The 27,721-nt window shown below is 43.0% G+C and overlaps 1 protein-coding gene and 1 long non-coding RNA gene across 2 annotated transcripts in view; one reads left to right on the top strand and one right to left on the bottom strand.

Annotated features, from left to right (window-relative positions):
* LOC117507616 (NACHT, LRR and PYD domains-containing protein 12-like) overlaps window positions 1–27,721 on the bottom strand; it is a 175,923-nt gene that overhangs the window by 106,557 nt on the left and 41,645 nt on the right. The window contains exons 5-8 of the mRNA XM_034167442.1: window positions 27,272–27,397; window positions 20,534–20,659; window positions 16,609–16,719; window positions 13,454–13,532 (exon numbers count right to left, since the gene is read on the bottom strand). Coding sequence (XP_034023333.1) covers window positions 13,454–13,532; window positions 16,609–16,719; window positions 20,534–20,659; window positions 27,272–27,397 — 442 coding nt within the window. The remainder of the gene's footprint in view (window positions 1–13,453; window positions 13,533–16,608; window positions 16,720–20,533; window positions 20,660–27,271; window positions 27,398–27,721) is intronic.
* Window positions 16,524–27,527, top strand: LOC117507617. The gene is made up of 3 exons (XR_004559796.1): window positions 16,524–16,537; window positions 19,802–19,805; window positions 27,366–27,527. It is a non-coding gene; the product is annotated as an uncharacterized LOC117507617 (long non-coding RNA).

Below are 27,721 nucleotides of genomic sequence, written 5' to 3'. Positions count from 1 at the left end.
GCATGGGATACCTGCTGACGTGGTCTCGGATCGTGGTCCCCAGTTTTCCGCTCAAGTCTGGAGGAGTTTCTGCAGAGAACTGGGGGCCACCGTGAGCCTCTTGTCCGGGTACCACCCACAGACGAACGGACAGGCAGAACGGGCCAACCAAGAGTTGGAACAGACCCTCCACTGTGTGACATCCGCGCACCCGACAGCCTGGAGTAACCACCTGGCCTGGATCAAGTATGCACATAACAGCCAGGTGTCTTCTGCCACCGGCCTCTCCCCGTTTGAGGTGTGTCTGGGGTACCAGCCCCCATTATTTCCTGTGGTGGAGGGAGAGGTCGGTGTGCCCTCGGTCCGGGCCCACCTTCGGAGGTGCCGTCGGGTGTGGCACACCGCCCGTTCTGCCTTGTTGAAGGCCCGGACGAGGGCCAAGGCCCATGCATACCAGCCCGGGCAGGAGGTGTGGTTGTCGACGAAGGACATCCCGCTTCAAGTGGAATCCCCAAAGCTGATGGACAAGTTCATCGGCCCATTCAGAATCCTCAAGGTCCTCAGTCCTGCCGCAGTGAAGCTCCAACTCCCAGCTTCACTGCGGATCCACCCGGTTTTTCATGTGTCGAGAATCAAACCGCACCACACCTCACCCCTCTGTGCTCCCGGTCTGGCGCCGCCTCCTGCCCGGATCATTGACGGGGAGCCGGCCTGGACAGTGCGCCGGCTCCTGGACGTCCGTCGAATGGGCCGAGGGTTCCAATATCTGGTGGACTGGGAGGGGTATGGACCCGAAGAACACTCCTGGGTGAAGAGGAGCTTGATCCTGGATCCGGCCCTCCTGGCCAATTTCTACCGCCGACACCCCGATAAACCTGGTCGGGCGCCAGGAGGCGCCCATTGAGGGGGGGTCCTGTTGTTTGGGCCGCCAGAAGAGGAGGTACTGCTGGCCCACCACCAGAGGGCGCCCTGCCTGAAGTGCGGGCTTCAGGCACGAGAGGGCATTGCCGCCACGGACACAGCCGGGGGTGACAGCTGTCACTCATTATCCCTTGACAGCTGTCACCCATCTACACTACATCATCTCACGCCATAAAACCCGGACGTCATCTCCACCTCATTGCTGAGATATCGTCGACCTGTAAAGGTAATACTCTCAGCCGTATCACTGACTGTGTTTAGTAAACTCGTTTTTGCAGCTGTTTTCCTGCGGAGTGCTCTATCTGGAGATTGGCGTGACCGGCGACAGCTTCGCTTTACACTCCCACCAGATAAGTGTTTGAGACAGGAGCTGCACGAGTGTGTGTTAGAGGTGGAGGTGGAATCTCCATCATTGTTGTTACTGGGTGTGCACACACCCACATCTTATTGTCTCTGCTCCTTGCCAGCAGTACCAGATCCGACATTCGGAGACGGTGGCCACCTGGGGACTCGGGACTTGGCGGCTCCAGTATTCTCTGGGTTCGGTGGCGGAGGAAATCGTGTGGTTCCGGTTCTTCTCAGGACAGACGTCTTCTATCCTCGAGCCTGCCCACACGTCACCCTTGTGATTGACTGTTTGCAAGATTTCACATTCCTCTGTATTGTGGTTGTGCTCATTCACAACAGTAAAGTGTTCATATTCGACTCTTTCATTGTCCGTTCATTTACGCCCTCTGTTGTGGGTCCGTGTCACTACACTTTCCCAACAAAATCCTTTAAATCATCATTTTTCTGAAAAGTCAAAATCAGAATTTACCAAGTACAGTAACATCCCTTTCAACAACAACAACAGTAACAGAAGTGAAGGTAAGGTCAAATGTTGAACACTTGCTGGATTGACAAGACAGGAGATCTCATGGGATCTCGTCGGAATTCAGTGGCAAGTTGAGACTGAAACAGGAAGTGCCAAATTTTCCACAGTGAAACAGGAAATGTCAAATGTGTTTGACTTTGGAAAGTGTTTTGTTTTTTTAAATAATTCCCACCTGGTTTTTATCTGTTTTTTAAAATTATCCTGTTCTTTGGTATGTTGTTTTTGCTGTTGTATTAAATCCTCTGGAAGGTTTCCGTGTAACTTTTTGTTTGTCTCATTAAATATTTTTTAAAAAGTTAAATGTTTAACACTTCCTGGTTTGACAATAAACGAGATCTTGTGGCATCTCGCAAGAATTCAGTGGGAGGTTGAGATGAAACAGGAAGAGCTAAATTTTGAGTCCACAGTGAAACAGGAAAAGTCAAATGTTGAACACTTCCTGCCATGGGTGTAGCTAGGTTGTACTGGACATCAGATGACTGACATGTCACTGCACCACACTCCTGGTTGAAAAGAGCCATTTTGAAATCTGTGACACATATTAACTGCTGGGTCCCTCCTGTAAAGCAGTTGGTGCTGTGTTCCACAGACGTCCGCTGTGTTCCACTGTGTTCCACTGTGTTTCCGCTTAGCAAAAACATAACTCAGCAAAACAGTCTGCACATTCTCTAAGCAAAAGATCATCTGCTCACTTTCTCGTGTGTCAGTAAAAAGTTCTAATCTACCTAGTAGAAGAAGAAAAATATTTGAGCCAGTTTTGAATTTGAACACATCATCTGAACCACACGCTCCTAGTTATATTGGTGAGTGAATGGCTGTTTTCTGATGTCTAAAATTATCTTCCTTAAATTCAAACTGATAGCAAATCTCTACAACTTACTATAAATTTAATTAAAAATTAGACCGGCCGATATAAGCCCTTTTCAAAGTACTCACTATCAGCCGAAATTTTGCTGATAGAACGCCGCTAATTTCTCATAAACAGAACAGTTACTGAAATAATGTTTCTGTTGGCAGTGTAAAATGTCCTTGCACCATTTGTCCAGTAAATGGAGCTCTGACTCCATTCAACTGAGAGCTGCTTACACCCCTGATTAAATGTGTTCATCACCGGCCGTCACACTGCACTGATCGGCTGACAAAAGCACACAAATAAGTTTATAAGGATGTTGTTTGTAATAACGTTGCGATTGCATTCACCCCACATTTCTCCCGTTTCAGTTCAACTCAGTTTATGTAGTAATGTGTCAAATGTGCTTCACTGCAACGGTCACGCTTTTTATTCAGCCCACGTTGTGTAGACCTTATTTTTAGCATGAAAAACATTTGTTTACTGCTAAGAGGTTGAAACATTCAGATTCACTGGTCCTCACATATTATGTCAGGGTCCATGTTTTCTTGTTAAAATCTTCTACCAGCACTAAAACCAACCTCTGCTTGCACTAAGGTTGTTTGAAAGTTTTTTGTTCTTGAAAGTTGCAGAATAGAAAAATAAAGGTGTTGTGAAAATAATGTTTCCTTAGTGTTTGTATTTCTTTCCTCTCACAATTACTTGTCTGCAACGGAAAAAGTTTTTCTACCTGTAATATAACCTACAGTAGTGTTCAGAATAATAGTAGTGCTATGTGACTAAAAAGATTAATCCAGGTTTTGAGTATATTTCTTATTGTTACATGGGAAACAAGGTACCAGTAGATTCAGTAAATTCTCACAAATCCAACAAGACCAAGCATTCATGATATGCACACTCTTAAGGCTATGAAATTGGGCTATTAGTAAAAAAAAAAGTAGAAAAGGGGGTGTTCACAATAATAGTAGCATCTGCTGTTGACACTACAAACTCAAATCTATTATGTTCAAACTGCTTTTTTAGCAATCCTGTGAATCACTAAACTAGTATTTAGTTGTATAACCACAGTTTTTCATGATTTCTTCACATCTGCGAGGCATTAATTTTGTTGGTTTGGAACCAAGATTTTGCTTGTTTACTAGTGTGCTTGGGTTCATTGTCTTGTTGAAACACCCATTTCAAGGGCATGTCCTCTTCAGCATAAGGCAACATGACCTCTTCAAGTATTTTGACATATCCAAACTGATCCATGATACCTGGTATGCAATATATAGGCCCAACTGTTGTGAAAGTGTAGGTACACGGACCCACAACAGGGGGCGCAATGAACGGACAATGGAGAAAAGTAAAGAACAAGTTTTACTGTTGTGAAAAGAGCACAACTAATACAACAATCAATAATTTGGAGGTGTAAGCCGAAATCTGCTGGTGTCGTGTGGGCAGGCTCGAAGGTAGAAGACGTCCGTCCTAGTCGAACCGGAACCACCCAGATCTCCTCTGCCACCGAAACCCAGAAGTACTGGAACCGCCAAGTCCCGAATTCCCAGGTGGCCACTGCCTTCGCTCGTCGGATCCGGTACTGCTGGCGGGAAAGAGCACAAACACACAGGTAGGGATGCGACCGCACCCAGTAGATGGAGAGGGGCGAAGCCGCCTCCACCTCTTGTTACACAGAAGCAGGAAAGGTGAGTACTTATCTGAGCAAGTTGCTTTCTGTAATCAGCTGTCCTGAAAAGGTTTAGCAAGGTTTATCTTTAGTATACGTTTGCAGAGAAGGATTACCTTAAACTCAAGGCGATATCTCGGCACTGAGGTGGAGACGCCGTCCTACTGATATACCTCCGTGCTGAGTGGAACAGCTGTGTCCAGTGATGGGTGACAGCTGTCACCCAGGCTGCTCCCATAAGGTGGCAGCGCCCTCTGGTGCCTGGAGCCCGCACTCCAGGCAGGGCGCCCTCTGGTGGTGGTGGGCCAGCAGTACCTCCTCTTCAGCGGCCCACACAACACCAACACCATAGTAGGAGAAACATGCCCATATCATGATGGTGGCACCACCATGCTTCACTGTCTTCACTGTGAACTGTGGCTTGAATTCAGAGTTTGGGGGTCATCTCACAAACTGTCTGCGGCCCTTGGACCCAAAAAGAACAATTTTACTCTCATCAGTCCACAAAATATTCCTCCATTTCTCTTTAGGCCAGTTGATGTGTTCTTTGGCAAATTGTAACCTCTTCTGCACGTGTTTTATTTAACAGAGGGACTTTGCGGGGGATTCTTGCAAATAAATTAGCTTCACACAGGCATCTTCTAACTGTCACAGCACTTACAGGTAACTCCAGACTATCTTTGATCATCCTGGAGCTGATCAATGGATGAGCCTTTGCCATTCTGGTTACTCTTCTATCCACTTTGATGGTTGTTTTCCATTTTCTTCCATGTGTCTCTGTTTTTTTGTCCATTTTAAAGCATTGGAGATCATTGTAGATGAACAGCCTATAATTTTTTTGCACCTGCGTATAGGTTTTCCCCTCTCCAATCAACTTTTTAATCAAACTATGCTGTTCTTCTGAACAATGTCTTGAACATCCCATTTTCCTCAGGCTTTCAAAGAGAAAAGCATGTTCAACAGGTGCTGGCTTCATCCTTAAATAGGGGACACGTGATTCACACCTGTTTGTTCCACAAAACTGACGAACTCACTGACTGAATGCCACACTACTATTATTGTGAACACCCCCTTTTCTACTTTTTTTTTTACTAATAGCCCAATTTCATAGCCTTAAGAGTGTGCATATCATGAATGCTTGGTCTTGTTGGATTTGTGAGAATCTACTGAATCTACTGGTACCTTGTTTCCCATGTAACAATAAGAAATATACTCAAACCTGGATTAATCTTTTTAGCCACACAGCACGACTATTATTCTGAACACTACTGTATATCTAAGTTGCAGTAACAAGAGGTACAAGATCAGATGTGTTTCACAACTCTTTTTAAGGATATTTGCTAATTTCACAAAGGTTTAATTCTTGATTGCGTTTTTTGAACTTGAAAATTCTACTCAAGATCAGCGAGGCAGGGTTGCTGCCTGTCTCCAACCCTGTTTGCCATTTATATTGAGCCCTTGGCTCAGGCAATTAGACAAGAGCAAGAAATAGAAGGAATAAAAATTAGAGCTATAGAAAACAAAATTGGATTGTTTGCAGATGATGTGTTAATATATTTAAAACAACCAGACAAATGTTCACCTAAGCTAATGGATTTATTAAGCTATTATGGTCACCTCTCAGGTTATAAGTTGAATATTGATAAAACTCAAGTGCTCCCCATTAATTATAGCCCCTCTCCATCTATGAAACAGCAATATAAATTCAAGTGGAATAAAAAGTCAATCAAATACTTGGGAATTCAAATCACCAACAACCTTACCAAGTTGTATGAAATTAACTTCTTCTTCTTCTTCTTTGTCTTTCGGCTGTTCCCGTTAGGGGTCGCCACAGCAGATCAATCGTTTCCATCTCACCCTCTCCTCTGTATCTTCCTCTGTCACACCAACCACCTGCATGTCCTCTCTCAGCACATCCATGAACCTCCTCTTTGGTCTCCCTCTTCTCCTCCTGCCTGTTGGCTCCATCCTCAGCATCCTTCTCCCTATATACCCTGGGTCCCTCCTCTGCACATGTCCAAACCATCTCAATCTCGCCTCTGACTTTGTCTACAAACCGTCCCACCTGAGCTGTCCCTCTGATATGTTCATTCCTCATTGTCCATTCTTGTCACTCCCAAAGAGAATCTCAACATCTTCAGCTCTGCCACCTCCAGCTCTGCCTCCTGTCTTTTTGTTAGTTGCCACTGTCTCTAAACCATACAACATAGCTGGTCTCACTACTGTTTTGTAAAGGTTCCCCTTCACTCTTGCTGATATTCTTCGGTCACAAATCACTCCTGCCACCTTTCTCCACCCACTCCACCCTGCCTGCACTCTCTTCTTCACCTCTCTACCACACTCTCCATTACTTTGAACAGTTGACCCCAAATATTTAAACTCATCTACTTTCACCACTTCTACTCCTTGTAACTGCACTATTCCACTGGGCTCCCTCTCGTTCACACACATGTACTCAGTCTTGCTTCTACTGACTTTCATTCCCCTTCTCTCCAAAGCATATCTCCACTTCTCCAGACTAGACTCAACTTGCTCTCTACTCTCACTACACAATGTGAGATCACAATGTCATCTGCAAACATCATAGTCCATGGGGACTCCTGTCTGATCTCATCTGTCAACCTGTCCATCACCACTGCAAACAAGAAAGGACTCAGAGCTGATCTTTGGTGTAATCCCACCTCCACCTTGAATGAGTCTGTCATTCCGACTGCGCATCTCACCGCTGTCACACTATTCTTGTACATGTCCTGCACTACCCTAACATACTTCTCTGCCACTCCAGACTTCCTCATACAATGCCACAGTTCTTCTCTTGGCACCCTATCATAAGCTTTTTCTAAGTCCACAAACACACAATGTAACTCTTTCTGTCCTTCTCTGTACTTTTCCAACAGTATTCTCAGAGCAAACATTGCATCTGTAGTGCTCTTTCTTGGCATGAAACCATATTGCTGCTCACAGATCTTCACCTGTTTTCTAAGCCTAGCTTCTACTACTCTTTCCCATAACTTCATGCTGTGGCTGATCAGCTTTATGCCTCTGTAGGTACTGCAGCTCTGCACATCACCCTTGTTCTTGAAAATAGGAACCAGCACACTTCGTCTCCACTCCTCAGGCATCCTCTCACTTTCCAATATTTTATTAAACAATCTGGTTAGAAACTCTACTGCCATCTCTCCTAGACATTTCCATGCCTCCATTGGAATGTCATCTGGACCAACTGCCTTTCCACTCTTCATCCTCTTCATAGCAGCCCTCACTTCTTCCTTGCTAATCTCTTTTACTTCCTGATTTACTCTCGCCACATCATCCAGCCTTTTCTCTCGCTCATTTTCTTTATTCATCAACTCTTCAAAATATTCCCTCCACCTTCTCAGCACACACTCCTCACTTGTCAGCACATTACCATGTGCATCTTTTACCACCCTAACCTGCTGCACATCCTTTCCAGCTCTGTCCCTTTGTCTGGCCAATCGGTACAAGTCCTTTTCTCCTTCCTTACTATTCAACTTCTTGTACAGCTCGCAATATGCCTTTTCCTTTGCTTTTGCCACTTCTCTTCTTGCCTTACGCCGCATCTCCTTGTACTCCTGTCTACTTTCTTCATCTCTCCGACTATCCCAAAATTTTTTCGCCAACCTCTTTCTCCTTATGCTTTCCTGGACCTCTTCATTCCACCACCAAGTCTCCTTGTCTTCCTTCCACTGTCCAGATGTCATACCCAGTACTGCCCTAGCTGTCTCCCTCACCACATCTGCAGTACTTTTCCAGTTGTCCAAAATTGCTTCCCCTCCAACTAGTGCTTCTCTCACCTGCTCGCTAAATTTCACACAACAGTCTTCCTCCTTCAGCTTCCACCATCTGATCCTTTGTTGAGCTCTCACTCTCTTCTTCTTCTTTACCTCTAAAGTCATCCTACAAACAACCATCCTATGCTGTCTAGTGACACTTTCTCCTGCTACTACCTTACAGTCTGTGATTTCTTTTAGCCTGCATCTCCTATAAAGAATGTAGTCCACCTGTGTGCACCTTCCTCCACTCTTATGTTACCCTGTGCTCCTCCCTTTTCTTAAAGCAGGTATTCACCACAGCCATTTCCATCCTTTTTGCAAAATCAACTACCATCTGTCCTTCCCCATTCCTATCCTTGATACCATATCTACCCATTACTTCCTCATCTCTGTTCCCTTCACCAACATGCCCATTGAAGTCTGCTCCTATCACCACTCTTTCATGCTTGGGCACACTCTCCACCACCTCATCTAATACACTCCAGAAATCTTCTTTCTCCTTCATCTCACAACCTACCTGTGGGGCATATGCACTGATGATATTCATCATCACCCCTTCAATTTCCAACTTCACACTCATCACCCTGTCAGACACTCGCTTAACCTCCAACACACTTTTAACATACTCTTCCTTTAAAATGACCCCAACACCATTTCTCTTCCTGTCCTCACCATGGTACAACAACTTGTACCCACCGCCGATGCTCCTGCTCTTACTTCCCTTCCACTTGGTCTCTTGCACACACAATATGTCTACCTTTCTCCTCTCCATCATATCAGCCAGCTCTCTCCCTTTACCAGTCATACTACCAACATTCAAAGTCCCCACTCTCATTTCCACCCTTCTAGTTTTCCTCTTCTCCCGCTGTTCGTGGCAACGTTTTCCTCCTCTTCTTCATCGTCTTCGCCCAGCAGTAGCCCAATTTCCACCGGCACCCTGTTGGGCAATAGCACCCGTGGCGGACGTTGTTAACCCGGGCCGCGACCGATCCGGTATGGGAATTCGATTCTGAGTCTGCATAGTTGGGTTGGCTTGTTTTACGCCGGATGCCCTTCCTGACGCAACCCTCCTCATTTATCCGGGCTGGGGACCGGCACTCAGAATGTACTGGCTGCACACCCCATGTGGCTGAGTTAAGTTGTATGAAATTAACTATAGATCTTTAAATACACAAATATACCAAGACATGGTGAGATGGAACATTCATTTGCTAGATTTACAATCTAGAATTGAAATGATCAAGATGAATGTGCTGCCTAGAATTTTATATTTATTTCAATCTCTGCCAGTGCCAATACCAAGCAATCAATTTGTAGAGTGGGACAGAAAAATCTCTAGATTCATTTGGAATGGGGCCAAACCTAGAATTAAATTCTCAACACTTCAAATTCCTAAAGATGAGGGTGGATTGGCAATGCCCAATTTAGAAGAATATTTCTATGCAGCACAGCTCAAACATATCATGGTCTGGTGTGATTCAAACTACATGACAAAGTGGAAACAAATAGAAATAGGCAATGTAGACCATGTACAAGCTATGATAGCAAATAAGAAGATGTTTAAGGAAAGAGAAAATAAGTTTGACTCTATTACTAGATTCACCTTGGAGGTTTGGTTTAAATTAGTAAAGAGATGTAAAATAGAGGAAGAAATTAAAGTATTTAGCTGGATAGCTTTTGACTTAAACTTTAAACCAGGCAGTATGAATTCTAAATTCAAGGAATGGGCAATTAAAAGATTAAACATTCTAAATAAATTTCTTAAAAAATGTTGGGAAGGTGTCGTAGCACGGACCCACAACAGGGGGCGCAAATGAACGGACAATGAGTAAGCCAAAAGGTAACAATTTACTGTTGTGACAATACACAACTAAATACACAGAAATTGCAAAGTCAATTAACACCAGGTGACGTGTGGGCAGGCTCGAAGATAGAAGACCCCGACGAGAGAGAGGCCGCGTCCCACACGGCCTCCACCACCAACGGTCTGAAGAACACCGGAGCCGCCAAGTCCCGAATCCCCAGGTGACCTCTGTCTTCGGCTGTCGACCCTGGTACTGCTGGCAAAAAGCAGAGACAAGATGAATGAGTGTAAATCCGTACACTCAGTGGTCTACAGTCTGTACACAGTTAGGAGGGAGCACCTCCACCTCCAAATCACACACACTCGTGCAGCTCCTGATCTACCACTTATCTGGGATGGGGTGCGAGGTGAAGCCGTCACTCTCACACCAAATGCCAATCCTCCAGACAAGGCAACACTTCAGGAAAACGGCTGCAACAGAAGTTCAGTTGGTTACACAATGTGTCAGTCAGCAGAGAAATTACCTCTCGGTAGTCGATTTCTCAGCGAGGAGGTGGAGTTGCAGTCCGGCTTTTATGATGGTGATGATGATGATGAACGAGTGACAGCTGGTGCATGGGATGAATGACAGCTGTCACTTCTTCTGGGTCTGGCGCCCTCTCGTGCTTGGAGCCCGCACTCCAAGCAGGGCGCCCTCTGGTGGTAGTGGGCCAGCAGTACCTCCTCTTCAGCGGCCCACATAACAAAAAAGGCCAAATTGAAAGGTTTCAAACACTACAGAAAGAATTTGATTTAGCATATCGAGATTTCTATATGTACCTTCAGGTACGGGACTATTATTTAAAAGAAGTAAAGCCAAACCTCCCATGTGAAATGAATGCAATTACACAAATATTAAATAATGCATATAAAAACAAAAGTAGTAAAGTCATATCAAAGTTGTATAAAGGATTGATAGCTAATAGGAGAACATCAACACTGTATATTAGAGATAAATGGGTAAAGGAGTTGCAGGAGGACATAAGTAATGACATGTGGTATAATATTTGCAAATCTCAAGTAACTACAACTAGCTCAAGAAATTGGAAAATTTACTGCTGGAAAAATTTTGTCAGATATTTTATTACACCAAAGATAAAAAAAAAAAAAAAAGGCATCAATATCCTTGCACCAACCCTGCTGGAGAAAGTGTGGAGAGCAGGATGTGGGACATGCACACATCTTCTGGAAGTGTCAAAACTTGTCCCAATTTTGGGAAGATGTTGGTAGTGAAATTGAAAAGGTATTTGGGTACAGTATACCAAGAACAATACTGACATTATACTTTGGGTATGTAATGGGAGCAGGGATTCAGAAAAAAGATGTATACTTTAAAATTTTGTTGGGAGCAGCAAAAAAAGCCATCACACGCAAATGGTACAAACAAGAACCCCCCACAGTTAAAAACTGGATGGACATTGTTGAAGAAATTCACAGTATAGAAAGACTTACTTTTATTTTAAGGTTGCAAGAAGCTAAACACAAAGACTTTTGGGGAAAATGGACAATGTATATTGATGACAACTGACCAATTGTTCTGTGTATTTTGTATTTTGTTATAATTTGTGAAAACCAATAAAAAACAAGTATAAAAAAAATAAAATTCTACTCTGTTATAAAGTTAATAATAATAATAATAATACATTTATTTATATTGCACTTTACATTTGTAAACAAATCTCAAAGTGCCACAGAAGTTAAACAGAAGCATAAAACAACAATCAACAACAATAAAAAAAAAATAGGATCAATTAAAATAAATTAAAATTAGCAACTATAATTCATAAGCTTTCTGAAATAAAAACGTTTTAAGATTTTAAAAGAGTCCACTGACTGTGGCGCCCTCAGGTGGATGGGCAGGGCATTCCACAGGCGTGGTGCTGCTGCCTGAAAGGCTCTGTCCCCCATTGTGTGGAGCTTGGTTTTGGGGACCTGGAGGAAGTGACTGTTGTTTGAGTGGAGGCGTCTCATGGGCTCATAGGGGAACGGAAGTTCTTTGAGGTACACTGGTGCACCGCCGTAGACACACTGATAGGTCAGGAGGCAGATATTATAGTCCACCCTGAACCTAACAGGAAGCCAATGGACTGAGGATGGGAGTAATGTGTTGAGTTTTGGGCACCCCCATCAGGATCCTGGCAGCACAGTTTTGAATGGACTGGAGACGTTGTAAATTTCTGCCAGAGATCCAGATGAGGAGTGCATTACAGTAGTCCAGCCTGGAGGAGACAAAGGCGTGGACCAGCCTCTCAGCATCAGACAACGATGGGAGGGGCGGAGTTTAGAGATGTTCCTGAGATGAAAGAATGCTGTCTTACAGATATGCTGGATATGGATGTCAAATGAAAAGTTGGGGTCAAAACAGACTCCCAGGTTTGTAACAGATGTTGATAATGGAATGTTGTGGCCAGAGAATGAAAATACTTTGAGGGGGGATGATTTCAGTTGATGTGGGGTGCCAATGAGAATGGCTTCAGTTTTTGTGCTGTTTAGCTGGAGAAAATTGTCATCCATCCACCCATGCCTTTGTCTCCTCCAGGCAGGCAGTGAGGGTATGAATGGAAAATGAAGAAGTGGGGTCCAACCTGACATAGAGCAAAGTTAATCAATATGAGGTCAAAGTTTCAGCTTTTAGCTAATAACGTTTTTGTTAAGGGTCCAAAAAAGAACATTTTATTCATAAAAAATAAAAATAAATAAATAAATATCGGCTGATTTATCGGCTATCGGCAAATCAGCCAATTTATCGATTATCAGCATTTTTTTTTTCATCCAAATATCGTTATCGGCATCGGCCTCAAAAAATCCATATTGGTCGGGCTCTATTAAAAATGTAAAATACAGCTTCCTAATGGAGTGGTCTAGAAGAGGTTTTCTTAAAAAAAAAAAAAGAACTGAAAGTTTAGCTAATTTGGCCATGTGCGGCCCAACTGTGAAGTAGCTGAAAAGTTAGAATATGAATTTGCATCAACATAAAAAAATGCTTAAAGTGGCAGGGGGTTAAGAGAGCTGTAGTTGGGGGGTCTAGGTGGGCAAAGCCCCCCAGAAGCATAAGATTTTTTCCATGCTTATGCTCCCAGCGTATTTACTGAAAATAAAGTGTGACAAACCTAAATAGATGGTGAGGACTGTTTGTCCAGGCATGTGAGAATGCACATAAAGAAAATGCTTAAAGTTGCAGGGGACTAAGAGGGCTGTAGTTGGGGGGGGGGGTTGGGAGAGTCAAGCCAAGCCCCCCAGAAGCTTAAGATTTTTAGCCATTCTAATGCTCTCCAGAAGCATTTACTGAAAAAAGTCTGAAGGACCTAAATGACATGGTGAGATGCTGAAGAGCTTCACTCATTCATGTCCGTGACATATACATATTAAGAATAATAATGAATTTATATTAATGAATTTATATTAATGAATGATGCACTCGTGACTATAAATCAGATAATAAACATCATCAAAGTGTTTGTTGCTGCAGCATGGAGACATTATGAACAAATTGTTCAACGATAATATCAGATTGAATTCAACAGACCATAAACTTGTGGTTCAGGCGTGTTTGATGCTGCTGAGCAGATGGAACCCCGAGAACCTCTGAGCTCTGCTGCTTCACTCTGTGGACCAATCAGAAACAGTTTACTCACATTATGTCTGAACACAAACAGCTTCCAGTTCACATCAACCTGCATCATTATTCAGAACACTCAAAGTGGTTTTCATGATCTTCTTGTTGGTCCTGCTGATCCCACTGACAGTCAAACAGTTGGGTTGATTGTCTATACACACAGGACCAATACACTGACTTTTTAGATTTATTGTTGAAAAAGATGACTGGATTTTCTAGGCAGCATTTCCCATTCCACAGGCTTGGCAGGACGGCCCGCTGTGCCAAAAATAAAGAGCGAGCTTCCATTAGCACAACAAATTAAGAGGTTTTTCTCTGGGCTTTTAGCTTTAAAATACTGATTAACCAGTTGTGTTTCTCATGTCTGTACTTGGGACGGGTACTCTTAAGATTACTACTCCTAGCAGTACTGTGGAATTACTGCTCTTAGCAGTACTGGTTACAATGGTTTACAACTTTTTAAAAATCTACTTCAGAAATAAAATATGTGATTTATTATGGATTTTGGCATGCTGAATTCAAATATGACAGCAGAAATGGCTGATTGGCTACTGTTTCAAAGATATTGAAATTTTTTTGCATTTACATAATTATATTCTGTTGATTGTAGAGTTTTCATAAAGATCATAAACATCAGTGTTTGTATGTTTCTCTGATTGTTCATATAATAATATTTCACCTAGTCTCATTTTGTAACACTTTCAATATCAGCAAAAGGGGTATATCCTTAGTAGCATATTAGTAACATATCTTAACAAAAGTGCTGTGAGAGACAGTGGTAAACATACCACTGTCCCAGCTTTTCTGAAATGTGTTGTTGGCATCCATATTAAAATGAGCAAATATTTGCACAAAAACAATAAAGTTTATCAATTTGAACATTAAATATCTTGTCTTTGTGGTGTATTAAATTGAATATAGGTTGAAGAGGCTTTGCAAATTATTGTATTCTGTTTTTATTTACATTTCACACAACATCCCAACTTCAGTGGAATTGGGGTTATACATGTTCACATGTTCTTCCAAACCTACGAATAAAGTTTGGCCACTCGTCTGCTCAACATACTGCAACTTTTTCATTCATCAGCAAGAAACGTCAACAATGCCAACGTGAACTTATTTCATTTGAGAGCAGCTTGGAGGTTTGATGGGAGCTTCTGGTCAGACCTTTGATGAGAAATTTAACATCCCTACACTCGGACCCCTGCGTGTCACGTTGAGTGAGTTTGACTCAAGGACGTTTGTACGTGTGACAAACAAAGTCAACTGTCTGAGCAAATTTCAACAACTGTGTCAGGATGACCTTTGCAATTTCAAAACGTGTTGCTGAAACACTGAACAGACTCCAGATTTACAAACATGGCATCATCAGTACATGCATCTCTGGGTTTGGATCTGCTGTTTACAGTGATTTTTTTTTTTCCATCTTGTGCATCATTTTGGATTTTTCAGTCTTGGTGAGTGTCCCAAAATGGTTGATAAAAGGTTTGTAGGTGTCAGGTTTCGACCTGGATCCGGGTTTTATTCCATTTTTCCCCCTTTTCTTTCACTGTCTGCCCCAGCTTTGATTAATTCATTGTTTTATGTTTGGTCACGTGTTTACTCTCTGTTCTGTTTTGCTTTGCCACTTTGTTTCTTTATTACTTTTCATACTTTAGCCATGGTTCAGTTCCATTCTTGTTTTGCAGTCTGTGTTTTCATTGTTCACCATTTAGTTATCACTTGTTTATTTTTCTGTTCTCATTTGTGATATTAAATGAAGCAAGAGGAATGAAGCACGAGTGCTGACATTGTCCATCCTGCACAGTGTGCACGCATGCACAGCGGGAGGTCGCCAACCAAGAGCATTCAACTTACATCCATCTCAGCCCCCTGAATAATACGAGTAAATAAATAAATAAATAAAAAACAGTAACTCTGGTTTGTGCAGGTCGGGCAGGATGTGTCCAGCCCGCGCGTGCACATCTGCAGAGCAGAGGGGCTGGAGGCTTCTGGAGTGTTCAGACGCTTCCAGAAGAGCTGATCCTCTCTGACCATATCAAAGGAAAAGAATGTGTCAGTCCCTCACAAGTTGTGTCACATGTTGTGCACGTTCAAGGTGCAGAGGCGAAGCACTGAGGAGTACAAGGCACCACCTGACTATCGGGCAAGGGAGGTCATCAAAGGGAACCGTCTGGTCTGTTCAAAATCAAGTGACATGTGAGCGCTGCACGCGAGTGAGGTGAGGGGATGGTGAACAGCTGCAAACCTCAAACTGAACTGCACCAATTTCCTCATGGATGCTGTCCTCAGGCTCTCACACCCCAGTGAGATATTACCCTAAGGGTCACCGGGGGTCAGAGCCTATCCCAGCAGTCATAAGGTGTGAGACTGGACAGGACACCAGTCTATCGCAGGGTTACATAGACAGACAAACACATTGACACTCACACCTGCTGTCAATTTAAAGATTCCAACTCAATAATAACAATGATAATTAACAGAGCAATCTCTAAGTTGACATCAGAAGCTGTTCTGTTCTTAGCTCAGATGTGGGATCTTGATGCGACAACGTGCCATGACTATAAGCATATCTTCTCGCAGGCTTTGACAACAACATGTGCCAACAACAACAACATGGTTCCTTGAGAACGGAACACATCTTCAGGGACCACGTTATGTGCACAGAGCGCCGTCTCTCCAATGACGGCTTTGATGTGCTGAACAGGATCTGAACATCCTTTAAACACTCCAGTGACCAGCAGCTCTCCTTTGTGTCTGGTAATATTTATTTAGGCCTCAGATTTGAACAGAGGCCCCCGACGATCAGGGGGATATAAAATTCCTGTGTTTGTCTATTGCACAGTCAACTTCATGGTCGTGTGTGTGTGTGTGTGTGTGTGTGTGTGTGTGTGTGTGTGTGTGTGTGTGTGTGTGTGTGTGTGTGTGTGTGTGTGTGTGTGTGTGTGTGTGTGTGTGTGTGTTAGTTAAGAAAGTAAGAAAACTCCAATGTATGTTAAAATTCAGAGGACAATTAATGATGAAAGCATGAAGACAGTCAGATTTGAGTGTCAGTAAGAGCTCACTTCTTTCCAGCAGACGCTCGTTCTCCTTTGAAATTAATCAAATGTCCCACAGGCCTGTCATTCATCAAGCTGGGTTCATGTCCAGCAGGGGGCGCTGTGTCCTGCTGTGGTCTGGAAAACACACAAAGCTCTGAGCAGTGGTGGAAAGAATACGGTAAATATGTACTAAACTAGAAGTACTGCTAGGCTGCTGAAATAATAAAGTTTTTTTTTGTTTGTTTTTTAAGGCCTCTTTTCAAAATCTAATGTATTTTCCTGGAGTATAAGTCACACTTTTCTTACTACTTTATGAAGTCCATTGACATATAACCTGGTGTGACAGTTGACAGTGCATGTCAGAGCACAAACCAAGCATGAAGTCAAAGGAAAGACCTGTAGACCTCTAAGACAGGATTGTCTCGAGGCACAAATCTGGGGAAGCGTACAGGAACATTTCTGCTGCTTTGAAGGTCCCAATGAGCACATTGGCCTCTATAACCTATAAATGGAAGGAGTTTGGATCCACCAGGAATTTTCCTAAAGGTGGCCGCCTATCTAAACTGAGCAGAAGGGCCTTAGTCAGGGAGGTGACCAAGAACCCGATGGTCACTCTATAAGAGCTCCAGCATTCCTCTGTGGGGAGACAAGAACCTTCCAGAAGGACAACCATCTCTACAGCAATACACCAATCAAGCCTGTATGGTGGAGTGGCCAGACAGACACCACTCCTTAGTAAAAGGCACATGACAGCCCACCTGGAGTTTGCCAAAAGGCACCTGAACAACTCTCAGACCATGAGAAACAAAATTCTCTGGTCTAATGAGACAAAAACTGAACTCTTTGGTGTGAATTCCAGGCGTCATGTTTGGAGGAAATCAGGCACCATCCCTACAGTGAAGCATGGTGGTGGCAGCATCGTGCTGTGGGGATGTTTTTCAGTGGCAGGAACTGGAAGACTAGTCAGGATTGAGGGAAAGATGAATGCAGCAATGTACAGAGACATCCTGGATGAAAACCTGCTCCAGAGCGCTCTTGACCTCAGACTGGGGTGACGGTTCATCTTTCAGCAGGACAATGACCTTAAGCACACAGCCAAGATATCAAAGGAGTGGCTACAGGACAACTCTGTGAATGTCATTGTGGCCCAGCCAGAGCCCAGACCTGAATCTGATTCAACATCTCTGGAGAGATCTGTGGCTGTGCACTGACGCTCCACATCCAACCTGATGGAGCTTTAGAGGTGCTGCAAAGAGGAATGGACAAAACAGCCCAAAGATAGGTGCACCAAGTTTGTGGCATCATATTCAAGAAGACTTGAGTCTTTAGTTTTTATTTTTTAATAAATGAGCAAAAAAAAACAAAAAAAAAAAAACTTTTTTCATGTTGTCATCATGGGGTGTTGTGAGTAGAATTTTGAGGGGGAAAATGAATTTACTCCATTTTGGAATAAAGCTGTAACCTAACAAAAGGTGGAGAAAGTCAAGTGCTGTGAATACTTTCCAGATGCACTGTATGTTGTTTTGTGCTTTGATTCCTGAGAAAATTTGATATAAAGGTAAGTAGCATTACCTCAAAATTAGTAACAAAGAAGAAAAAAAAAAAAGAAAATAATCCTTTCTACCTTATTGATGCAATATTAAAATGGATCAAACTCAGGCAGTTTGTGTTCTAAACAAATAAACACAAAGGAATTTTGCCTGTTTTAGAAATGCTAAAATTATACTTGAACCTGTATCAGCAGGATTTTTCCCGGTGCAAAGCAAACAAACAGCTGGACCTTAAACTCCTAGACATACTAACAGGTCTTGGACAGTTCACTTTCTGACCATTTTGCAATGTTCACGGTTTTCAGATCAGTAAGCCATGGATCGAGTTGTTTTTTTTTGTTTTGTTTTTTTGTACCAGAACACTGGGGGCTTAGCACAACATAACTGTTGAAAATTCCACTTGTAAAATTATTAAAAGAATTAATTATATATATTGTTTAACAAAACTCTTTCAACTGCTCCCCTCAGGGTACGCCACAGCACATCAGTCAATTCAATTCAATTCAATTTCAATTCAATTTATTTGGATAGCGCCAAATCAATCAATCAATCAATCAATTTTATTTATATAGCGCCAAATCACAACAAACAGTTGCCCCAAGGCACTTTATATTGTAAGGCAAGGCCATACAATAATTACGTAAAAACCCCAACGGTCAAAACGACCCCCTGTGAGCAAGCACTTGGCGACAGTGGGAAGGAAAAACTCCCTTTTAACAGGAACAAACCTCCAGCAGAACCAGGCTCAGGGAGGGGCAGTCTTCTGCTGGGACTGGTTGGGGCTGAGGGAGAGAACCAGGAAAAAGACATGCTGTGGAGGGGAGCAGAGATCGATCACTAATGATTAAATGCAGAGTGGTGCATACAGAGCAAAAAGAGAAAGAAACACTCAGTGCATCATGGGAACCCCCCAGCAGTCTAAGTCTATAGCAGCATAACTAAGGGATGGTTCAGGGTCACCTGATCCAGTCCTAACTATAAGCTTTAGCAAAAAGGAAAGTTTTAAGCCTAATCTTAAAAGTAGAGAGGGTGTCTGTCTCCCTGATCTGAATTGGGAGCTGGTTCCACAGGAGAGGAGCCTGAAAGCTGAAGGTGACCCTGAACCATCACAACAAAGCTGCCTCAAGGCGATTCACACGAGTAAGATCTAACCTTACCAACCCCCCTGAGCAAGCACACAGGCGAAAGTGGTAAGGAAAAATTCCCTCCGGTGATTCTGAGGAAGAAACCTCAAGCCGACCAGACCCAGAGGGGTGACCCACTGCTTAAACCATTCTAACAGTTACAAGGTATTTACAGATTGTCCAAGAATTTCTCTACAAACAGAAGAAACAGAAGAGTAACAAAAACAGATTCCTTAATTTAAAAGTCCATCGTGGGTCTCTAACACATAGGCATTCATGTCCAGCACCAGTTGGCTGCAGGGCCAACCTGGTCTCACAGTAAGTCGTGATTCAGCAGCATGAAATATACATTAATCTATTGGTTTGTGATATTGTGATGAAAAGCGGCTCATTTTCATCACAGCAGCACAAATTAATTCTAATTCATTCTGTGATGGCTGCAAGAAATTAAAAGTGAAGCTGGGGCATCGGGGGTGGTTATGGTTAGGGTGGTGGGAAGTAGTAGGATTAAGTTATGGTTAAGGTTAGGGTTGGGGGTAGGAGTAGGGTTAGTAATGGTGAGTTAAAAAAAACCTGTCACGAAAAATTCACTCATTTCGTGACGGGAGGACAAAAGAAAAAAGTGAGACTGGGCTGGCAGGGCAGGACCTCCGGTCAGTGGTGCAACAGGTGTGGCATCTCAAGATCAGGCCGGTGCCCTGGGTGCAGGGCCAGTATCTGTCATTAGTGTTGTCAGTGCCTCAGACAGAGAGAAGAACCAAATCAGTCGACCAGAAATATTTATATCTGAGACATGGTTTCACCAACAGTAAATCAACAGGGAAGCAAAGCAATTGCTAAGGTAGTTGCCGGCAACTAGCCCTGTGTTTCACTAACAGACGCAGAATTCAGATGTAGTGAGGCAGAGACCTGTTCCATTGCTAATAATATGAATTAAAAAGAGAGGAAGCATAGTTCCATACTACACTGGTATGCTTGCCATAAGAGAGGGAGAGGGTGTGCATGTTTAGACTGGACTTAAATGTCTCTGCGTAATCTGACTGTTTTATCTCTCCAGGGAGATCATTCCACAAGGCAGGTGCACGATAAGAGAAGGCTCTCTGGCCTGCTGGCTTTTTTCCCCCCATTGTTTCCATCTCTCCCTGTCCTCTGCATCTTTCTATGTTTCACCAAGCACCTGCATGTTTGAGTGCATATATTACATAATAACTGAACTATTTATGCTAAAATTCAAAGCATGAATAACCCTGAAACAATGAAACTTTCAGCACTCACTTCTTTCCAGCAGACGGTCGTGGTCCTTTAAAATGAATCAAAAGTCTCAGAGACCTGTCACTCTTCAGGGACACCAAGCTGGGTTCAGGCTCAGGTCCAGCAGAGGGCGCTGTGTCCTGATGCGGTCTGGAACACACACAACATGTACTTAAGTACAAATACTGTTGGACTGCTGAAATAATACTCATTTACAAATAAAGGTTCAAGTGCTAAAAAAGTACTCAAGTACAAAACACTCTTCTCAAAAACATCCGTAATTTCCTGCAGTATAAATCACACTATTTTTTTCTGTATCATCAGCTCCTTACTTTAGGATGTTTGCGCATTGTTGTCGTGTACTTACTATTGTACTGTACATGTACTTATAAATGACAGTTATTTTTATTTTCTTTAGAGCTTTGATTTCTGTGAAGTCTGATATAAAGTTAAGTTGCACAACCTCCCAAACTTGTAAAAACAAAACACATTTCTGCCTATAAACTGATCAAACTTGGGCAATTTGTGTTCTAATACCCCGTTACAAAGGGATAGAGTCCATTCTGTTCCCTGTGTGAGCACAAACTCGGGGAGGACACCACAGGATGGTCAAGGGATGCATAGTGCACACCAAGATTGGACAAGGTTGCCGTGAAGTAAGTTAAACCATTACATAAAAAATCTAATTTTGACCCCAGTGTATTGAGAAATTATAGGCTGATATCAAATCTATCATTTTGTTCTAAAATTATGGAAAACATGGTTTTGTAGCAGCTCGTGGATCACCTTACTGAGAATAATCTTTTTGAGCCGATGCAGTCTGCACTTAGAATGCATCATTCCACAGAGACAACGCTCACTAAAGTGGTAAACGATCTTCTGCTTGCAGTGGATTCAGACAACACTATGGTTCTGGTGCTGTTAGATCTTAGCACTGCAGTTGATACGGTGGATCATCATATTCTACTTGATAGGTTGGAGAATCATTTTGGGATTACTGGGACTGTCCTTGCATGGCTGTTATCATACCTAACCAGTCTCTCTCATTATGTCTTGTATAACACTACCTCTAACCTTGGTGGCACAAAACATGGAGATCCACAGGGGTCAGTCTTAGGCCCCCTGCTTTTCTCCCTTTATATAACATCCTTTGGGTAAATATTGTGGTGTTTTGGGATTACCTTTCATTGCTATGCTGATTATACTCAGTTTTACATGCTGATATCACATCCAACTAGGATAGCTACAAATTCATCAACAGTTATTGATTATATAGGGTGTTTCAAAAGTCACTGATGGATTTTATTTTCTCTTTTCTTTGCAGGTATACGATGCTGGGCGTTAATCCTGTGCTGTTGCCCTCTTCAGTGACTGAGAATTTTTTCAAGTACAAATCTGTAGTGTCACGAATCTGGCTCCAAGCTTGTGCCAAACAAATTAGGGGAGATGAAGTTTAGGCCAATCAAAAGAGTTTTATTGTAAATAATAATTAACTTCAAATAAAAATAAAGGCAATGGGGTGTGATGTGTCAGCATGTAGGCTGCATGCAGTGCATGGATGGGTGAACATGTACGTGCAAATATGACTGAGTGAGAACCCAAACCTAACCAAACCAAAGATGTAACCTGTAGGAGCAAGCCGAGAGAATCAATCAAGGAATCAAGGAAATTTTATTGTCATATGCACAGAACAGAAGAACTTTCCTGCTCAATGAAATGTGGCTACTGCATTTAACCCATCCTATTTGCCAGTAGGAGCAGAGGTCGCCATTAGGCGCCCGGGGACCAGCTCCAGATGTACATCCCTGCCTTGGTCAACAGCAGGGCTGAGCAAACCAACACCAACCCATAACAAACAACACACATAACACACAACACATAGGCCGGCCCAGTACATAAAACATATATATGAAAGCAAAACACGAGGGAAAAGGAGAAGAAAAAAAAAACCCTCATAGCCGCTGCATTACACAGCGGCAATGAGGAAAAAAAAAATCCCATCAGCACAAAAAACAATAATCACAGAGACAAAACAAGGACACAGGACGACAACCGAGATTTGAAAGGACCAGTTTATCAGAACACTCCGGAAGGCAGCCAGTTCAGCGCCATCAACGGCCTTGTCTGACAGCCTGGGGGGGGGAAGGGAACAGCCCTGCGCAGGCTGAGAAAATCCTGGACAGTTCACAGTTCACGTCAGAGCTGGAGAAGCTGAGGGGATGAGTATTGTTGGAGCCCTGTTCTTATAATGAGCCCCAGGTGACTCCAATTAGACATGGCCCACCTCTGCCTGCAGGTGGAACCGCCCCTGCAGCAGTAGAGGAGGGGCCATGACAGTAGTGTTCCGTTGTTTCCTTGAAGTGCCATGCTTACTTTAGAACAGAGATGCAAAATCACTGCATGGATGGAGGTGCTTCAATCTGCGTGACTGCAGTGCAGTGACAATTTTAGGCACTCTATGGACCTCATTATGCACCTGACCGAAACATCATCCTCAACACCCACAGAAAGTTCATGCAGACTGGATCTGTGATAGATAGACCCCGTTCAGGAAGACCCTGAAGTGAGCAGAGTGAGGAGAATGTTGCAGCTGTCCGGTAGGCTTTTGATCTTAGTCAAGGGAAGTCCACTCGGAGAACAGGGCATCTTCAGAATTAAATATCAGCGCTATTTCTATCCAAAGGATCTTGTGGGGAGAGCTCAGGCTCTTTCCCTACAAGATCCAGGTTGTCCAAAAGCTTGATTGTATTGTTAAACTTTTAACTGTGGGTGGTCTAAGAGGCATTATTTTAGCAAACTCTTCATTAGATATTGTCCTCCATGATAAAAATCAACTGATAGCTTAAATTTTGATGTTTTTGATAAAAAATATCACTGATTGTATTGTTAAACCTTTAACCTATATTTATCATTTGTCATTAATGACTGGGAAATTTCCTTCTAAAATGAAAATAGCCAAAGCGATGCCATTGTTCATATCTGGTAATAAACATGTTTTTTCGATCTATAGGCCAATCTCACTGTTACCACAATTTTCTAAAATTCTGGAAAAGGTATTTGTAATGACGCTGAATGATTTCATGGCTAAACATCATATACTTAGTTAACAACAATATGGATTTAGAAAATAATGACGGTGTGGCGATGTGAGCTCCGAGTGTGAATAATGACGGTGCGGCGATGTGAGCTCCGAGTGTGAATAATGACGGTGCGGCGATGTGAGCTCCGAGTGTGAATAATGACCGTGCGGCGATGTGAGCTCTGAGTGTGAATAATGACAGTGTGAGCTCTGTGTGTGAATAACGACGGTGTGGCGTTGTGAGCCCTGAGTGTGGCGATGTGAGCCCTGAGTGTGAATAATGACAGTGTGGCGATGTGAGCCCTGAGTGTGAATAATGACGGTGTGGCGATGGTGAGCCCTGAGTGTGAATAATGACAGTGTGGCGATGTGAGCCCTGAGTGTGAATAATGACGGTGTGGCGATGTGAGCTCTGTGTGTGAATAATGACGGTGTGGTGATGTGAGCTCTGAGTGTAAATAATGACAGTGTGGTGATGTGAGCTCTGAGTGTGAATAATGACGGTGTGGTGATGTGAGCCCTGAGTGTGAATACTGACGTTGTGGCGATGTGAGCCCTGAGAGCTCTGAGTGTGATTAGTGACGGTATGACGATGTGAGCTCTCATTAACTGGCTTATTCTGGTGGTTGGCTCTCACTGCGGTATTGTATCACTTCCTGTTACGGAGCACAGCGGTGTTTTGCTGTATCTGTTAGCTGTTTAATCTGCGCAGTTAGATTGATCTAGTTAGCTAGATAACGATTTGTTTCACAGTGTAATCTTCACGTGCCTTAACTAAAGCACTCCCTCTGCTGAATCACCTCTAAATTATTTACACATTATTCACTTTGTGTGTTTTTAGGAATCCGCTAGCTTAGCGCAGCTACTAGCTCTTAGCCGGTTTAGCATGGCGGCTTCTCCTGTCTCTCCCGCACTTCTCTGCTCTGGGTGTGAAATGTTTAGTTATTCCTCGGCCTCCTTTAGCAGTAATGGTACTTGTAATAAGTGTAGCTTATTCGTAGCTTTGGAGGCCAGGCTGGGCGAATCGGAGACTCGGCTCCGCACCTTGGAAAATCCTACAGCTAGCCAGGCCCCTGTAGTCGGTGCGGACCAAGGTAGCTTAGCCACCGTTAGTTCCCCTCCAGCAGATCCCGAGCAGCCAGGAAAGCAGGCCGACTGGGTGACTGTGAGGAGGAAGCGTAGTTCTAAACAGAAGCCCCCTGTACACCGCCAACCAGTTCACATTTCTAACCGTTTTTCTCCACTCGGCGACACACCTGCCGAGGAACAAACTCTGGTTATTGGCGACTCTGTTTTGAGAAATGTGAAGTTAGCAACACCAGCAACCATAGTCAATTGTCTTCCAGGGGCCAGAGCAGGCGACATTGAAGGAAATTTGAAACTGCTGGCTAAGGCTAATCATAAATTTGGTAAGATTGTAATTCACGTCGGCAGTAATGACACCCGGTTATGCCAATCGGAGGTCACTAAAATTAACATTGAATCGGTGTGTAACTTTGCAAAAACAATGTCGGACTCTGTAGTTTTCTCTGGGCCCCTCCCCAATCGGACCGGGAGTGACATGTTTAGCCGCATGTTCTCCCTGAATTGCTGGCTGTCTGAGTGGTGTCCAAAAAATGAGGTGGGCTTCATAGATAATTGGCAAAGCTTCTGGGGAAAACCTGGTCTTGTTAGAAGAGACGGCATCCATCCCACTTTGGATGGAGCAGCTCTCATTTCTAGAAATCTGGCCAATTTTCTTAAATCCTCCAAACCGTGACTATCCAGGGTTGGGACCAGGAAGCAGAGTTGTAATCTTACACACCTCTCTGCAGCTTCTCTCCCCCTGCCATCCCCTAATTACCCCATCCCCGTAGAGACGGTGCCTTGTCCCAGACCACCAATAACCAGCAAAAATCTATTTAAGCATAAAAATTCAAAAAGAAAAAATAATATAGCACTTCAACTCCACCACAGACTAAAACAGTTAAATGTGGTCTATTAAACATTAGATCTCTCTCTTCTAAGTCCCTGTTAGTAAATGATATAATAATTGATCAACATATTGATTTATTCTGCCTTACAGAAACCTGGTTACAGCAGGATGAATATGTTAGTTTAAATGAGTCAACACCCCCGAGTCACACTGTCAGAACGCTCGTAGCACAGGCCGAGGCGGAGGATTAGCAGCAATCTTCCACTCCAGCTTATTAATTACTCAAAAACCCAGACAGAGCTTTAATTCATTTGAAAGCTTGACTCTTAGTGTTGTCCATCCAAATTGGAAGTCCCAAAAACCAGTTTTATTTGGTGTTATCTATCGTCCACCTGGTCGTTACTGTGAGTTTCTCTGTGAATTTTCAGACCTTTTGTCTGACTTAGTGCTTAGCTCAGATAAGATAATTATAGTGGGCGATTTTAACATCCACACAGATGCTGAGCATGACAGCCTCAACACTGCATTTAATCTATTGTTAGACTCGATTGGCTTTGCTCAAAATGTAAATGAGTCCACCCACCACTTTAATCATATCTTAGATCTTGTTCTGACTTATGGTATGGAAATTGAAGACTTAACAGTATTCCCTGAAAACTCCCTTCTGTCTGATCATTTCTTAATAACATTTACATTTACTCTGATGGACTACACAGCAGTGGGGAATAAGTTTCATTACAGTAAAAGTCTTTCATAAAGCGCTGTAACTAGGTTTAAGGATATGATTCCTTCTTTATGTTCTCCAATGCCATATACCAACACAGGGCAGAGTAGCTACCTAAACTCTGTGAGTGAGATAGATTATCTCATCAATAGTTTTATATCCTCTTTGAGGACAACTTTGGATGTTGTAGCTCCTCTGAAAAAGAGAACCTTAAATCAGAAGTGCCTGACTCCATGGTATAACTCACAAACTCGCAGCTTAAAGCAGATAACCTGTAAGTTGGAGAGGAAATGGCATCTCACTAATTTAGAAGATCTTCACTTAGCCTGGAAAAAGAGTCTGTTGCTCTATAAAAAAGCCCTCCGTAAAGCTAGGACATCTTACTACTCATCACTAATTGAAGAAAATAAGAACAACCCCAGGTTTCTTTTCAGCACATGATCCTGCCTCAGCCCCTCCAAATAATAAGCCATGAATAATGAGCCACGCATGGGTGTGTCAGCCAAACTGGCCCAACACGCACACCTAAAGCTCCTACACGCAGCACCTTTGACATGCCACTGCAGTGAAGTAGCCGTGGCCAGATTATACATGGCCATCTCTCCAATGACGGCTTTGATGTGCTGATCCGGGTCAGACAATTCTGAACCATCCTTTAAACCTCCAGTGATCAGCATCTCTCCTTTGTGTCTGGTCAAAGTTCTTTGGGCCTCAGACTTGTATGGAGGCCCCCAAGGCTCAGCTGGAAATAAATTAAACAACGGTAGAGTTACTGTCCTGAGATTTATCATCCATTCACACTTTGTAAACTGTGTGTACAGATGCCTGTGTATGTTTATTACATGCTCAGCTTCATGATCCTGTGTGTGTGTGTGTGTGTGTGTGTGTGTGTGTGTGTGTGTGTGTGTGTGTGTGTGTGTGTGTGTGTGTGTGTGTGTGTGTGTGTGTGTGTGTGTGTGTGTATTATATAATAATTAAACTCCTATTGATGCTAAAATTCAGATCATGAATAACCCTGAAAAAAATGAAACTTTCAGAGCTCACTTCTTTCCAGCAGACAGTCGTGGTCCTTTAAAACGAATCAAAAGTCTCAGAGACCTGTCACTCTTCAGAGAAACCAAGCTGAGTTCAGGCTCAGGTGCAGCAGAGGGCGCTGTGTCCTGATGTGGTCTGGAACACACACAAAGCTCTGAGCAGTACTGAAAATATGTACTTAAATACAAGTACTGTTAAACTGCTGAAATAATACTCATTTACAACTAAAGGTTCAAGTGCTAAAAAGTACTTATTGAGTACAAAATACTCTAGCTGCAACTTCCACTAAATTCTTTTTAGCAGTTATCCAGTTTAACGGTTTAAAAGTTAACTTTTCAGTTAGCAGTATAGCAATTATCAAAGCTACATTTTGATTAGCTGTGCCCACCACTGAGTATAAGTACTGCTGGACTGCTGAAATAATACTCATTTACAAGTAAAGGTTCAAGTGCTAAAAAG

The sequence above is a fragment of the Thalassophryne amazonica genome, chromosome 3 (genome assembly GCF_902500255.1).
Source record: "Thalassophryne amazonica chromosome 3, fThaAma1.1, whole genome shotgun sequence".
Classification (NCBI taxonomy): Eukaryota; Metazoa; Chordata; class Actinopteri; order Batrachoidiformes; family Batrachoididae; genus Thalassophryne; species Thalassophryne amazonica.
Note: the sequence above shows the minus strand (reverse complement) of the source record. Positions and strands in the feature narration are given on the sequence as shown.